This window comes from Agrilus planipennis, unplaced genomic scaffold, assembly GCF_000699045.2.
Source record: "Agrilus planipennis isolate EAB-ADULT unplaced genomic scaffold, Apla_2.0 scaffold3, whole genome shotgun sequence".
Classification (NCBI taxonomy): Eukaryota; Metazoa; Arthropoda; class Insecta; order Coleoptera; family Buprestidae; genus Agrilus; species Agrilus planipennis.
This window is the reverse complement of record NW_020442460.1, coordinates 1,404,189-1,419,106: the sequence shown is the minus strand read 5'-3', so window position 1 is coordinate 1,419,106 and position 14,918 is coordinate 1,404,189. Positions and strand designations below refer to the sequence as shown.

Below are 14,918 nucleotides of genomic sequence, written 5' to 3'. Positions count from 1 at the left end.
TTCTATAATGATTAATAAAAGTGTAAAAATCGTAACGCAGGCAAGTTTTCAGCGCAAGACATATCTGTCAGAGAGGAACAATATAATATAAAGATGAAATGAAAATGTTTCTCATTTTTTTTTTCCACATCAGTTTTCGACAGTAACAAAAAAACTTTTAATTGTGACTATTGCCAGCACTTTTACTTCACGGAACGATGAAGCGTTTAAATTTGAATATTTTCAAACCTGACGCACACATGGCTTCATTAGAAGCTTAAATGTTTTGTTATTTTTTTAGTTGTCTTGGTTGACGATGATTCTAAATGCTTTTTTATTCTGTTGTAATAGACAAGTTTACGTAACATTTGTACTCGCCTGAGCGTTAATACCGGAAACACTTATTCTAAATTATTCCCAACTTACGTCATCAAAAATCTGCTGCCTGCACCCTTGTTACAACAATCGTCGCTGTAGGCATCCGGCCGCTTGCCGCAAATGCCGCAGATAAGACCAAGAGCGACGAAGAGAGTGACCAACAGGAGAATGGCACTAGCACCAAGACCTATGTAGTATCTAAAGGGTGTGAACTCCTTTAGATACCATTCTAAACGGTTCAGTGGTTGAACGGTATTTTCGTGCAGTTCATTAGAAATGTCTTGTAGAGTTTTTGTGATGTTTGAAGCACCTCTTGAAATTGCAGCACCTATTCAATTAAAAAATCTTTGCTGATAATTCAAAACTAATGCATAAAATTAGAAGAACAGTTGCTAAGTAAAGTATTTTTGAATTTCGTTGCTGATTTATTTACTAATTTAGCGTTGAAAGATAACTATCTATAACAGTGACGGTTCACTTATAAGAACTCAGCAGCTCTCCTATTTCTATTTAATTCGTTCCTTCTTCGTTTATGCACAAGAAGATTTAGATTGAATTGGGCGCTTCATGAAAAAAAAAATGAAGAATTGTATAAAGAGCAACAGGCATCTATAGCGATAGATATACAGGGGCAGAAAATTAGTATGTATAAATTTGCAGATAATATAGCAGTATTAACACCTAACAAGGAGGAGTTATAGATAGCTTTAAATAAAATGGAAGCGGTATTGAAAAAACAGTACTGTATGAAAATACAGAGAAGTGACACAAAAATACTGGTATGGGGAAAGAAGAAGAAGGGAATAAAAAATAGAGAAAGAACGAATATAAAGATAGGAGACAGAAAATTAGAAGAAGTGGCTGATTTTAGGTATCTAGGAAGTCAGATAGTCAGGATGGAAGAGGAGTAGGGATATAAAGCAGAGGATAGTGTAAGGTCAAGTCGCCTTCAATAAAAAGAAATCACTTCTATGCCCGCGATCGTAGAATTTAGAAATTCGAAAAAGGTTGTTAAAGGTGTATGTTTGAAGCGCGGTGCTGTAGGGATGCGAAACATAAACGATGGGCGCTGCGGAAAAAAAAGGTTAGAAGCGTTCGAAATGTGGTGTTACAGGCGAATGATGAGGATACCGTGGATAGAGAAGGTTAGAAATGAAGAGGTATTAGAAAGAATAGGAGAACAGAAGACTCTATGGAAGTCAATAAGAAATAGAAATAGGCCAGATAGGTTGGTAGGACACCCTTTCAGGCATAAAGGTCTAGTCAGAGACATATCAGAGGTAAAAACGGGAATTATCAAGTGTAGAGGTAGGCCAAGATTAGATTACTGTTCGCAAATAGTTAAGGATGGGGGTTGTTCTAGTTTTAGGGAAATGTAAAGATTAGCTCAGGATAGGAAAGGATGGAAATGCGTATCCAACCAGTCTTAGGACTGACGACTTTTTGATAATGGGCGATTCCTAGTTCAGGCGCCAAGGTGTTTGACTGCTGCGAGGCAGAGCAAAAAAACTTTTGGGTGTTTCATTCCCACCAGCTACTAATGCTGATGGACGGGCAGTCCCTCCGGATTACACTGTAAGGTAGGTCGGGTATGAGAGATGGGACGGATGAAATGAAGACAAAAGAGAATGAAAGATTATCTGTGGAATATGACTGCCCCAGTATTTGTCTAAGCGATCTAAGGAAACCACAGAAAAACTTGGACCAAGGCAGGTGGACCCGGAATCGAACCGGCGTCCTTCCGAATGTTGAGCAATGAGGTAAACCTCTAGGGTATGCCGCTTGGCCAAGGAAGAGGGTGAATATTTTTTTAATACATGTTTATTTCCTTTTAAACCAGAGGCTAAAAATTTTCTGGAACAGCACCTCCACCAAGTTTAGCTACGAGCCGCCACTGATCTAAACACGTAAAGGTGCGATCTTTTCAAGCATCAATTACACGTTAATCGTTTATCTTCTTGAATGATCGTAGGAAGGAAATATTTGTACATTGCCATTTCAAAACAATTTTTCTAAAAATACTCACCAGCGTCTTCAATGGATGCTTTAACTTGAGGCAAATGGGAACTTATGGTGTTGTTAATTTCGACTCTGATGCTTTCGAACGCTTGTTGTCCTTTAATGACCGTTGATGTTATGTTGGCATCGAGCACCCTATTCAATTCTTCCAATTGACTTGATATATCGGGCAACTGTTAATTTTAGAAATACTAAATTATAGTAAAACGAGAAAGATCTTTCGAGATATCTATCTGCTACTGAGAAATGCAAAATAATTATATTATGAATGTAGGTACTTCATGTAACAAAAGAAGAGCAACTTCAATACTTTCTACGCTTTCTACCAATCGAAAAGCAGAGTTATGTAATTGATCAATTTGAGTCCTACCTTTGGAAAATACCTATCAAGGTACTGCATGAAATAAAGAATAGGAGAAGAAATTAATTAAAATAAAACTGTTGGCCAATTGTAATGTACCTCCAATAATAAAGTAAATAAATATGTATCGGCTACTATCATTTATTTATTGCGGAGCGTACATTTTCAGTGTAATTTTAGAGAACTAATAAAATCTTTTTGAAACTGAAGACATGTAAGTTGAACTCGAAACTTATTTCCCTTTTCCTGGTAACTGCTGGTGAATAATGATAATTGTCACGATGCATGTATGTATAAGCCACACTGCTTGAATTTAAAAAGACAAATTAAATGCCACTAACCAAGTCAATGACCTGCTGTTTGTGTAACGTTTTTGACCACAATTACTTACTTTAAAATAACGTAAGAAAAATTGTGAATTATGATAATGATTCATGAATGATTCTCTCTAGACAAAGAACAGTTGATACAGTTTACATTAATAGATATCTTAAGAAATAATGAGTGTTGTTAAAATTACTTACACTATTAAAGTCGATTTCGGTGCTAAGTCGGCTGACGTTGTTAGACAATTGATTACACTGATGAATCGTTTGAGTGCAATTCATCAATGTTTGCAAAAGGTCCCTTTTAACGGCCCTTAAACCTATTATAACAATATTAGCAAAATTAGACATTTAGAATAATTTTTGTAGTTAATTTCAATACATTAAATAGCAACAACAATTTTTTCTCGTTAATTTTGGGTTATCTGTAGTGGCAAAAATTAATTCACTTTAATGTATTGAAAGTAAGACTACAAAAATTCTTCTAAATGTCTCATTTATACGTAGTCAGGCATCTATCGTCGTTATTGCTACTGTCACCTCTCGTAGCTTTGTGGTAGAGTAATGGTGCTTAAAGCCAGAGATCCGAGTTCAATTCCCGGCGAGGGCGTGACAGAAGCAACAATTTTTTTCTTATTAATTTGAGGTTATCATAGGTATGTGGATAATAAAAAGTTCACAAACCATCATTTAGTTGAGATGCGTTGACCTGCAATTCTCTCGTGACCGTTTTCATAAAAGTAAGTTTTGCTTTGATATTGTCCAAACCATTTACTATATTCACAACCTCAGTAAGCGCCGTCGCATTCGAATATTCGCTCAATTGTTCCAATACAATATCACTACAACCTGTATAAAAGGTGTTATTAAATGACTACCTAAATAATACTATATATATGAAACACTTTGATATTTCACAGTGGTTATGTTAAATATTAATGTGAAAATTCATTTTCTATTTATATCAACTGCAAATTACATCAGGTTAATGAAAAAAATTTGTTGCTGTTGTCACACCCTCGCCGGGAATTGAACTCCGGACCTATGTCTTGGTGCGTAATGTCAACGGGCTTCGGTTCGATTCACGGCGAGGGTGTGACACCAGCAACAAATTTTTTTTCATTAACCTGAGGTAATTTGCAGTTGATATAAATGGAAAATGAATTTTCACATTAAAATTTGACTACCTAATTATTTATAAGGAAAATGGTAAGTAAGGATGTATATTCTACATAAAACGTAGGATGTTAAATATGTTTTTGATAAATCATTTAATTTTTGATGGGTCGTATGCATTAGATTCATATATCAGTAGAGTAATGATTTTGTATCATTGTCTTATAGTTGACGAAGTGGGTGATTTTGAAAGTAAAACCCATACCTACTGCACAAGATATTAGATTAGATCATCGGTGCATCAAGGTTACAAAAATGCGTAGGTCGGGGAAAAGACACTCACGAATAACCTTTATTTATATTTTTATATGCTAAGTTATTTTTCTAGCTTAATGATGATATTACTTTTCTATAATTACTTACATAAAATACTCATTAGTCATTATACATAGTTATGAAAAACAGTGAAATAAATGTGGAAGCATTTTTGTTGTTTTTGAAATATGTTAATGAAATATTCTCGGTAATTTTACACGATATCTTATCCGTTTTCTCAAGCTATATTATCATGAATAAACAGAAAACATAAATAAACTTAAAATGATAAATGCACATCTACAGTCATCCAGCTTATAATATAAACAACATAATTTCAAATTATTGACTAAAAAAGGGAATCTAAACAAATGGAATAACTTTATTTTGGGATCTAGTATGGATGAAGATTGGGGAATGATATTCCTTTCTGATAATATCTTTTTGCTATGTTACCTTTAAAAAAAATAAACTATTATAGTAAGTACTTACGATCCAGTGTATCAAAGAGGACAGATTTGAATTCTCTGTAGTTAATATTAAGCAAAGTGTTGATTTGATTATTTGTAGCTTTAATGTAGGTGTCTGTATCGTTGACACCAGTTCTAATATTACTAGTCAATTCGTTGGTCCCATCTTGCATATACTGATTGCTCACGAAAGCACAGACAACCCCAAAACTGTAAAAACAAAGTCTGCGTAAGTTTTTTGAAGTCCCCAGTGTCACATTCATATTAAGATCGATAAGAAGATTTGACTTACATCAATAAAGTTCCAACGACTATTAAGAGGAGTGCGTAGACCACTTTTTTACACAGATCGCCCTTTTTGTCGAAAGGTTTTGATCGCGCTCCACAATTTCCACAGCATCGACAACAGCAGAAAAAGAAGCCACATAATGGCATGAAAACAGCCAAGAGCGAAAGGATTATCACCACAATCAGGACACCGGCATAATGCATCAGAAGGTTTTGCCATTGCTCAACCGGTGAAGCCATCACCAATTCGCCATTTTTAACACTTATGAAACCTATAACAAATACAAAATGGGATTTAATTGGAACGATTATTGACTTTTACGAAATTGATTCTTCAACATCATGTTTGACGAACAATCCGATCTGGCATCCATCCGAATTCTAATAGAAAGGAGTTCATGGTGAAATTCACAGTAAGTTCTTTTACTAAAGATTAGATTTTGCCCGAGTAAAACTATTTTTAATTAGAAAATAGTACAAATGGCGCGATAAACGCCATCTGTAATACGATGCTACATTTTAGGATTACGTATGCTCCAACAAGGTCCGCTTGTGTGGATATCTACTTGCTGAAAAACGTAATCCTAAAATGTAGCATCGTGCTACAGATGGCGTTTACTGCGCCATTTGTACTATTTTCTAAAACGCGCTGTTAAGGTAGCAGGTAAAAGTTGGTCTGTGTTCTGTCGGAGCTGCCTGCGACGCGCTGATGAGATCCAAAAAGATCGAAATCGCGATCCGCGTCTGGCAGTTTCGACAGAATACAGACCACTTCGAATTATTTTATTCTATTTCTAATTGTTTATAATGGACATAAATGTTTCAACCAATAAACAATTAACAAAAGTGTTCTAGTTCCTGGATTACTTTTGATAACCTCTTATTTGTATCTGCTGAGTCTTAGCGCCAGTTATTTCGACATTACAGATACGTAGATACAGGTGAAAGTAAACTTAAGATTAACTATTCATTCTGGTTCCTTTCCTTCCCTAACAGACTGTTTATGCCTTTGTAATTCATTTTTAACCGTTTTCCTTATTTCAGGTTTCTGCTGTTTCTAACTCTTGAAGAGATGATATGGACAGAGCTCTCAATCAGAAGAAGATTCATAACGTTCGTTTAACGATTCTGAAAATTAACGTGAATCATAAACCCATTTGATATCTCATTTAAATGACTAATTTTTCACTAAACAGTAACGCGCATGCATTATTATACGAAACGAGTGTATTACATTATCTTTCCTTGCTATAAATTAAAGACATTTAATTATTCAGAAATACAAAAATGTCACCGTCACACATTCTGTTATCTTTCATGAGTTAAACAGCACTAAAAGTAGACAGCGGTATTATTAACAAAATAAATGGAAATAAACGAGATTGCAAGTAAACCATGTCGAGTAGTAATGATAAAACGAAGAAAAAATAACAGAAATGAATGAAATTAATAACTAAAACTTTTAAAACGAAGTAGATCAGTAAAGGTCTATGTTCAACTCTACGGAGAAATGCGCAATAGAAATATTATTAGTAACAATGATGATCATTTCTCTGAATTTTAAAAAGCTTAATAAATACATTCTAAATTGGCTCATAACAAATTTATCGATTGAGACCTAGATTAGATTACTGTTCGCAAACAGTTAAGTATGTGGGTTGTTCTAGTTTTGGGGAAATACGAAGATTACCTCTGGATATGAAAGAGTGGAAGTGCGTGTCCAACCAGTCTTAGGACTGACGACTTTATGATGATGACAATTTTTGAACCAAGCGTGCGGGCTAACCAAAAAGCCTGGGCTATACTGGGCTAGCCTTGGGCAATCGATTTTTCATATAATGGTTTTGGGAGATTCTTTGTAAAACTGTTATAACTTTTGAACCAGTGGTGGGCTAACGAAAACAAAAGCTGGCTTAACTTGGATTAACCTTGGACAATCAAATAAAATTCAGTGGTTCTCACCTTCAATTATAAATTTTGACCTAAAGATGGACTAAAAAAAAATATGTTGACCTATCTTGTGCTCAACTTGGGCAAACAATAAATAGATTCTAAATTGGCTGATAAAAAATTTATCGATTGAAACCTAGATTAGATCACTGTTCGCAAATAGTTATGGATGTGGGTTATTCTAGTTTTTGGGGAAATAAGAAGATTAGCTCAGGATAGGAAAGAGTGGAGGTGCGTGTCCAACCAGTCTCAGGACTGACGACCTTGTGATGATGATGATGAGAAATATTTTTATAGAAGAACGGAATGCCATGAGACAAACAGGCCCATAGAAGGAACAACCAGAGACAATACATGCTAACCATGAACCCCACTTTATAATGAGTGAATTAATAATCAAGCCTATTAACTAAGAACAAAGGTAATATGTTTCGTTTTCTGAAGATTGACCAGTACCTATCTTATAACCTGTAGCTGATAGGTACTTAATTCTTTGTATAGTATGTATGTTATTAATAGCCTTCAGCAGAGATTAAAATACCATCAGGGTATTTACCTGTTGGTACCTGTGGTCTGTCTATTTTCAATGCAATGTGGAAGCAGAGTTCAGGTAGGTAGACAGAAGTAAGTAAACCTTGTTTTTAGGCAAAAGTTATGCACTAAAAGCAATTATATTTACTTATATATTGCTATCCAGGTAGAATTGAAAATAAGAACTCAACCAGTTTCACAATACGTATAATATGCTACCTAAAATAGAATTTTATCGTGAAAAATAATATATTTCTAATAGCCAGACAGTCTACAGTTTTTAGCAAATCCACACATTTAATGACAATATTATATCTATAAAAAAATAATCCCTTTTAGTCATCAATCTGATTTAATGTTTTCGAAATTATCTTTTAAGTAGTTTTTTTTTATTTTCGATACCTTATCACCTATTAAGTTGACTAAATACCTTTTTAATGACTTACTTGCTTTCAAAACGACTACTAGAAATTACCTCGTAATTAAAGATAATCACGTGCAAAATAAAAAAAAACAGGGCTCAATGATTTGTATTCAGAGTCCAATAAGACGAATTGTTATGATATCTACTTGGTTCTCCTTATGACATTATTGTATTCTAACTTTATGACAACATGAGCTAGGGCTAAATGGTTCCTAACAGCGTTCAGAGGCCAGTAAGATGAGAACACAAAATAAGACGGTCAGGAAGGGTCTCCGTTTCCCGGTTGCTTTTTCTTTGATAAACTTTATCAGTGGGCTAAGAATGTACGTATTAGCCATGGATACTAAAACTTAAAAAAAGTCCCATTTTTTCTCATACAATGGAGTTGGAAGCGACGATCAGGCGTACTTGCCAGGAACACCTTCCACTACGTTTATTCCTTCGCTTTCGTTGTATGGTTCATTGAACATGGCACTTTTTTCCTTTTCGTACATTTCCTTTATGGTTTCGAATGAGTGCAGCCATCGCGATAACCGTTGCTCCACGCCTTGGCAGCGTCAGCACAGCATCAAGTGGTTGCTCTGTAGTTTGTGGAGGTGCCTTTTGTACAATCGTCAATCGATGACACTGCAGAATCTCTAACGTTCGTGGAATAATAAAATGAGTGTAATGAAGCGTGTACGTCCGGGTTGACAAGCGGTCTGTGATTGTAAAGCAATTATTGGCTTTGGAAATAGAAAATACAGAATGGAGTTGTTTATTTTTGAGGCAGAAGTGATGATTGTGAATGAAAAGTTGCGCAAATGCTGTTTCAAATAAAGAACAAGAATAGTTTCACCATAATTGAAAGATTAATGGAAACAATCTGCAATGCTTTTGTGACAAATATTTACTATCGTCATCATACTATCACCATTCAGAATATGATTACATAGATAAGATTTGAAGATACCTGACGCATCAGCATTGCTATCTACTATTAAATAAGGGGATATTTTCCGTCGGCACCATTAAAACAAAGCACAGTTATAAAATTTATACCTACTCTAAGCTGAAAAGTTTTTTTTGAAATTTTTAGCATTTCCCTTGAAGTTACAATTATTGGTGGTTTACCGTAGCATGCTTTCGATTCGAATATTTTGCGCTAGAGGTCATTTTGGTGTATTGAAATATAAGTCATTAATTGCTACGTGAAAATAGTGTTACAAAATTGCTGCTATTACAAGGTTGAAAACAAGAAACATTCAAATTATAAATGTTAATAAAATATAACATTAAACTATACACTCGGCACAACTTATGTAGGAAACGACCACTTTACTAAGCGCATCCGTAAATATTACAACTATAAATAAACAAGCAGAAATGAACCGCATATTATGCAATTACCCACACAAGTGCCTTTAGATTTGACCCAGATTGTTGTATGTACATTGGGCTTAAAAGTATGCAAAACAGATAGCGTTACAGACTGTCAGGTGTTCGCAAACATAAACATGTTATTTTATAAGTGCATCACATCAATATCTTGTAATGCTCATTCGTATGCTGAAAAACTGGTTACTTACAACGTGAATACTGTTATGTCTTTTGAGAATTTAACAAATTAATATACCACTAGGTATAGAATTGGTGATGATGGTCAATACCGATGCCGCGATGTTTAAAATTTACTGCAGAATGAATCAAAAATTTAACAAAAATGTAGGTCACATCAATAAATGAGATACTAATGAGGTTATAACCTAATTTGGTCTACTAAACATAACACCTGGTAAGTAGAGGTACCACCATATTTATATTGGATTTGATCTTCAAAATTGTAATCTTTTCTGTACAAAGCAGAATAGTGACACTTTTTGGATTATCTGATTTGATTCTACATTATCGAAAGAGAGATACCAAAACACATCAACATTTGAATGATGAATGATATGCAATATCCACAACTCAATACAAATAAGCTTTAACTGCAAAAAACGTTGCATTCATGTTGATCTAATGTTTTAAGCTCCAACCAAGGTTCATTTATCTCACGGATAATAAACCGTTTGTATGCAGGAACATCATGGGTTCAAAGTATTCAATTGAAGGAAATTACTTTTTTATTCAAAGAAACCATGAACCTGCTCCTAACAATGCCAACATTACAAATTAGACTTTAGCATTTAACGTGAAGTAATTGTATAGCAGATATTATGGAACGTTTGTTTTCGATCTAATTTGTCCACCTAAAAGGTTGTTGATCCAACTTCAAAGTAGGAAGGATATTGATTTTGAATAATTATTTTGTTTTTAATATTTTTACTACATCCATTTCTTATCATTTGTTATCAAGCTTATCTTATGACTCACATAACCAAGGATCGGTTTGTGGATAACCCTCTCAAAAGAAAGGAGATACTGGTTTGAGAGATACAATTTAACTCAAATTCCTACTTTCACTGTTCTATTGTTAGTTGCGTAATAAAAATCAATTACAGTCATTTTATAACACCTGAACGCGAAGGCAAAAAATTGAAAAGTAGAAGTCTGAGAATACGCAGCATACGCACTTGCATGTCCTTACATTCAACTCATTTAAAAGAAGTAATTGCTATAATGAAGAAATTGAAAGGTATTAATAGAACATCGATTGTTGTTGACAAGTAAAGGAAATAGGTAATGCAAAATAAGTATTAAAAACGTCACAATCCCAACAACAGTATCATACACCGATATATGCTATCAGTTATGTTGATACCGTCAACGAATCATTGGAGTGCATTATTTGTGTTAATATTATTGCATTAAATTCAAATAAAAGTAAATAGATAATTTGAATTTAAAATTGATATCGATGATCGTCGTGTAAAAGAAATAGGACAATAGTTTGCTTCTTTTTATTAAGGTGCTGTTAGCGATGAATTGCACGTTGGCAATTTGCAACACAAAAAAAAGGATTCGCTTTTTAGTTGTTGCCACTTATAATAAAAATAAAACGGACACTGGTAACTTAGAACACGTTTATTGATAAAATCCTTCGGAGAAGTTTCGTCAACAACTATATTATATTTTATAGCAACTCTATAAAGCAGCTGTAGTTAAAAGTGGTGTGCACCGTGGAAAGGTCAGTTGCTATCTCTCTGATTTCTAATTTCTAGAGGGTTTGACCGATCGGTTACAAAAATACTTAGGTACATCTGGAAACCCCCAAGATAATGAGATTCATGTTTCCATGGATACGAATACATATTACCTGCTTTCAACTGTTGGCTATAATAATAGTAATAATAATAATACTATGAATGATAATTTTAGAAAAGAATTTAAACAAAATAAAAAGAATCTATATATCTATATTAAAGTTCTTCACAGGTGCCAATAAACTGAAGGCACAAGATCTTGGCAGGGAGTCTCGAAAATATAAATGGAATTCTTGTCATAGTTTAGAGTTCCTGAATTCAAAATAATGGAATCGTTATTCTTGCATAATGGCCACAGGTGGCAGGAGCAGGTGATACCATTAAAATAACACTGCCCAATTAAATTAACGTGCTGGGTTTATTGACCCCAAAGGGTCACGACGTAGTATCGAGATCCAGATATTTCATACTGATTTTGACTAAAATTAAATTTTACTACAACTCCTACTATTAATTTCTAGTTAAGAGTCGTCTATAAAATACGTCACTCATAATTTCACCCTTCCCGTTCCTCACGTCAAGTCACACTTTCAGCCACCCCTAACAAATATTACGTCACAAAAGTTAGTCCACCCCTCGCTCTATAAATAATTTCTTGTGATTCAAAATAGCCATGAGAAGGACTTTCTATTATAATGAAAAATTTTATGACTACCAAGGTAAAAATGACATTAAAATAAAATTGATGAACTGTCACATTGTCTTAGACGCTCATCCCCCTTCGTCACGCTAGCAATACTCTTTCCTCCCTGTTATTTACGAACGATCCCTTACTGAGTTTTTATTAATTAGCCATTTTTGAAAATGTCTCTTTCATTTTATCGTTAATGAATGTTGCTTGTATAAATATTGTATTTAAAAATAGAAGCATTTTAACACTCTCCTAGAATTGCCAAATGGAATAGGTACATGTTGTTTTAAACAAATAATCTTCCACCAGTATCCCATGTTTGTTGTTCTATTTAGTTGGATTAAATGTTTTGTTAACAATAAAAGTGAATACTTATTGTTAGTAATAGCTTCAACCCGCAAGTCTCAAATTAATTGGTAGTTAATGAGAAGTTAACGGATTTTAAGTCGGCATTTAACACAAAATCGACCAAAATAAATGCGCCATTACACAGTTCTACATTTGGTATACTTCACAGTTGTTTCCGTTATGTCTACCCAAGTGTCGAAATTACCAAGGAACATTGTTTATGACATCTATTGATCCTTTTATCACAACGATAAGTTTATTATAAAAAATTGACTATGCATCATAATAATCCATCGGGACTTACCATAGGTATGTAGATAATTTATCAGATGGTGTATCGGTAAGGGCGATTTTATTATTATAATACATACTTATATGTATTATATTAGGTTTGTCTGTAGGTTTGTCGATTATTCGTCTTCAGTTTGCCGTGGAAAAGGCTATTGCAAATTGCATTTTTCGGTTAAAGATTGCATAAAGTCATTTTAAAAATTAGGATTTTGTAAAATTTCATTCTACTTTATTAAGCGATTTAAAAGATATTATCGAATGACAATAGAAATTTGACTTGCAACTTTATCGTAAGCATCTATCTCCGCTGATAACACAACGTTCTGGAACTACTTGAACATTATATTGTCGGTTCAGTTCAAAGAAATACTTGGTACTCTACGAAATTGCAATGGATCTTAATTAATGACAACTCAATAAAATAATTCGAAGTGGCCTGTATTCTGGCGAAACTGCCAGACGCGGATCGCGATTTCGATCTTTTTGGATCTCATCAGCGCGTCGCAGACAACTCCGACAGAACACAGACTAACTTTTGCCTGCTGTCTTAACAGCGCGTTTCAGAAAATACCACAAATGGCGCGGTAAACGCGATCTGTAGTACGATGCTATTTAAATATTAATATTTAAAATAATTCGAAGTGGTCTGTATTCTGTCGAAACTGCCAGACGCGGATCGCGATTTCGATCTTTTTGGATCTCATCAGCGCGTCGTAGGCAACTCCGACAGAACACAGACCAACTTTTACCTGCTGTCTTAACAGTGCGTTTTAGAAAATACTACAAANTTTTTTTTTTTTTGGAACATCACAATCTCAGGCATTAAGTCTAGTTGGAGACATTGTTAGCGATGAATTGCACGTTGGCAATTTGCAACAGAAAAAAAGGATTCGCTTTTTAGTTGTTGCCACTTATAATAAAACTAAAACGGACACTGGTAACTTAGAACACGTTTATTGATAAAATCCTTCGGAGAAGTTTCGTCAACAACTATATTATATTTTGTAGCAACTGTATAAAGCAGGTATGTTAAAAGTGGTGTGTACAGTGGAACGGTCAGTTACTATCTCTCTGATTTCTAATTTCTAGAGGGTTTGACCGATCGGTTACAAAAATACTTAGGTACATCTGGAAACCCCCAAGATAATGAGATTCATGTTTCCATGGATACGAATACATATTACCTGCTTTCAACTGTTGGCTATAATAATAGTAATAATAATAATACTATGAATGATAATTTTAGAAAAGAATTTAAACAAAATAAAATGAATCTATATATCTATATTAAAGTTCTTAACACTAGTTAAAAAGACCATCCTCCACAACCCTTATTGTCAAGTTTTCAGATCTCTTAGACGCTTAGTTTCCCTAAAACGTCTCATGTACCACTCACTTTTAAGAACCCTGTATATATAAAAGAAAGTGTACAATGTGCGTGCCGCTTAAACTCAGAAGTGAGCCTCAGTACGATCAAGGGAGTTATATGGTGTGATAACCGTCGATCTATCCATGAAGAAGGTTCTCGTTTTTACCTGAAAGACGTGCTTTTGGAGATTTAAGGGCTGGAAGTTTCGCCCTCTAGAAATTTCTAGAACAATTCAGAACATTCGAGATATTCAAGAGCATTCCACAACATTCCAGATCATTTTGGAATTTTGTGTTGTGAAATGTTCGGGAACATCCCAGATCATTGTAGAACATTCTAGAACACTCTCGAATGTTGTAGAATATTCTGGAACGTTTCGGATCATTCGAAGCCTTTTTTGTATAGGTGGGTCTATCTATTAGTAGGGGTATGTAAAGCAAAATCTGTAGTGCGTTCCAACATTCAGGAACATCATGGGACATTTTGGAATGTTGTGGAAAGTTCGGGAATAGTTGGAAATGCCCCAGGACATTGTAGAACGTTCCAGAACGCACTCGAATGTGTGGAATCTTTTAGAACATCGTGGGCTTTTAACGCAGCCTTTTTTGTATGTGTTCAGATCATATCAATATTTTAATTTAACAAACAATTATTATAGACGATAGTCAGGTAATCTGTTTGTATAGGCTTTCAGGATCACAACAGATGTTTGTATCACAGGAAATTAGGTTTTTCTAATAGCAAACTTTCCTGTCATTAAAATGAAATTACAATTGCTTTCTTCTACTTGAACACAGCAGGACATACGATTCAATACTCCCAAATTTACATTTTATTCTGGTTCTATTGTCCTGCCTTATCTTTACCTATTTATGTCTTCTTGCAATAGATTCTTGTAAATTTGTAATCGCTTATGTACAGATACATATGTACAATA

At 34.3% G+C, this 14,918-nt stretch overlaps 1 protein-coding gene across 2 annotated transcripts in view; it reads right to left on the bottom strand.

The window, feature by feature from the left end:
- Positions 1–357: 357 nt before the first annotated feature.
- LOC108742435 (prominin-like protein) overlaps positions 358–14,918 on the bottom strand; it is a 32,697-nt gene continuing 18,136 nt past the window's right edge. For both annotated transcript variants that reach the window (XM_025980634.1, XM_025980633.1), the window contains exons 3-8: positions 5,257–5,524; positions 4,987–5,174; positions 3,748–3,912; positions 3,262–3,383; positions 2,384–2,549; positions 358–685 (exon numbers count right to left, since the gene is read on the bottom strand). In XM_025980634.1, coding sequence (XP_025836419.1) covers positions 402–685; positions 2,384–2,549; positions 3,262–3,383; positions 3,748–3,912; positions 4,987–5,174; positions 5,257–5,524 — 1,193 coding nt within the window. In that variant the 3' untranslated portion in view covers positions 358–401. The remainder of the gene's footprint in view (positions 686–2,383; positions 2,550–3,261; positions 3,384–3,747; positions 3,913–4,986; positions 5,175–5,256; positions 5,525–14,918) is intronic.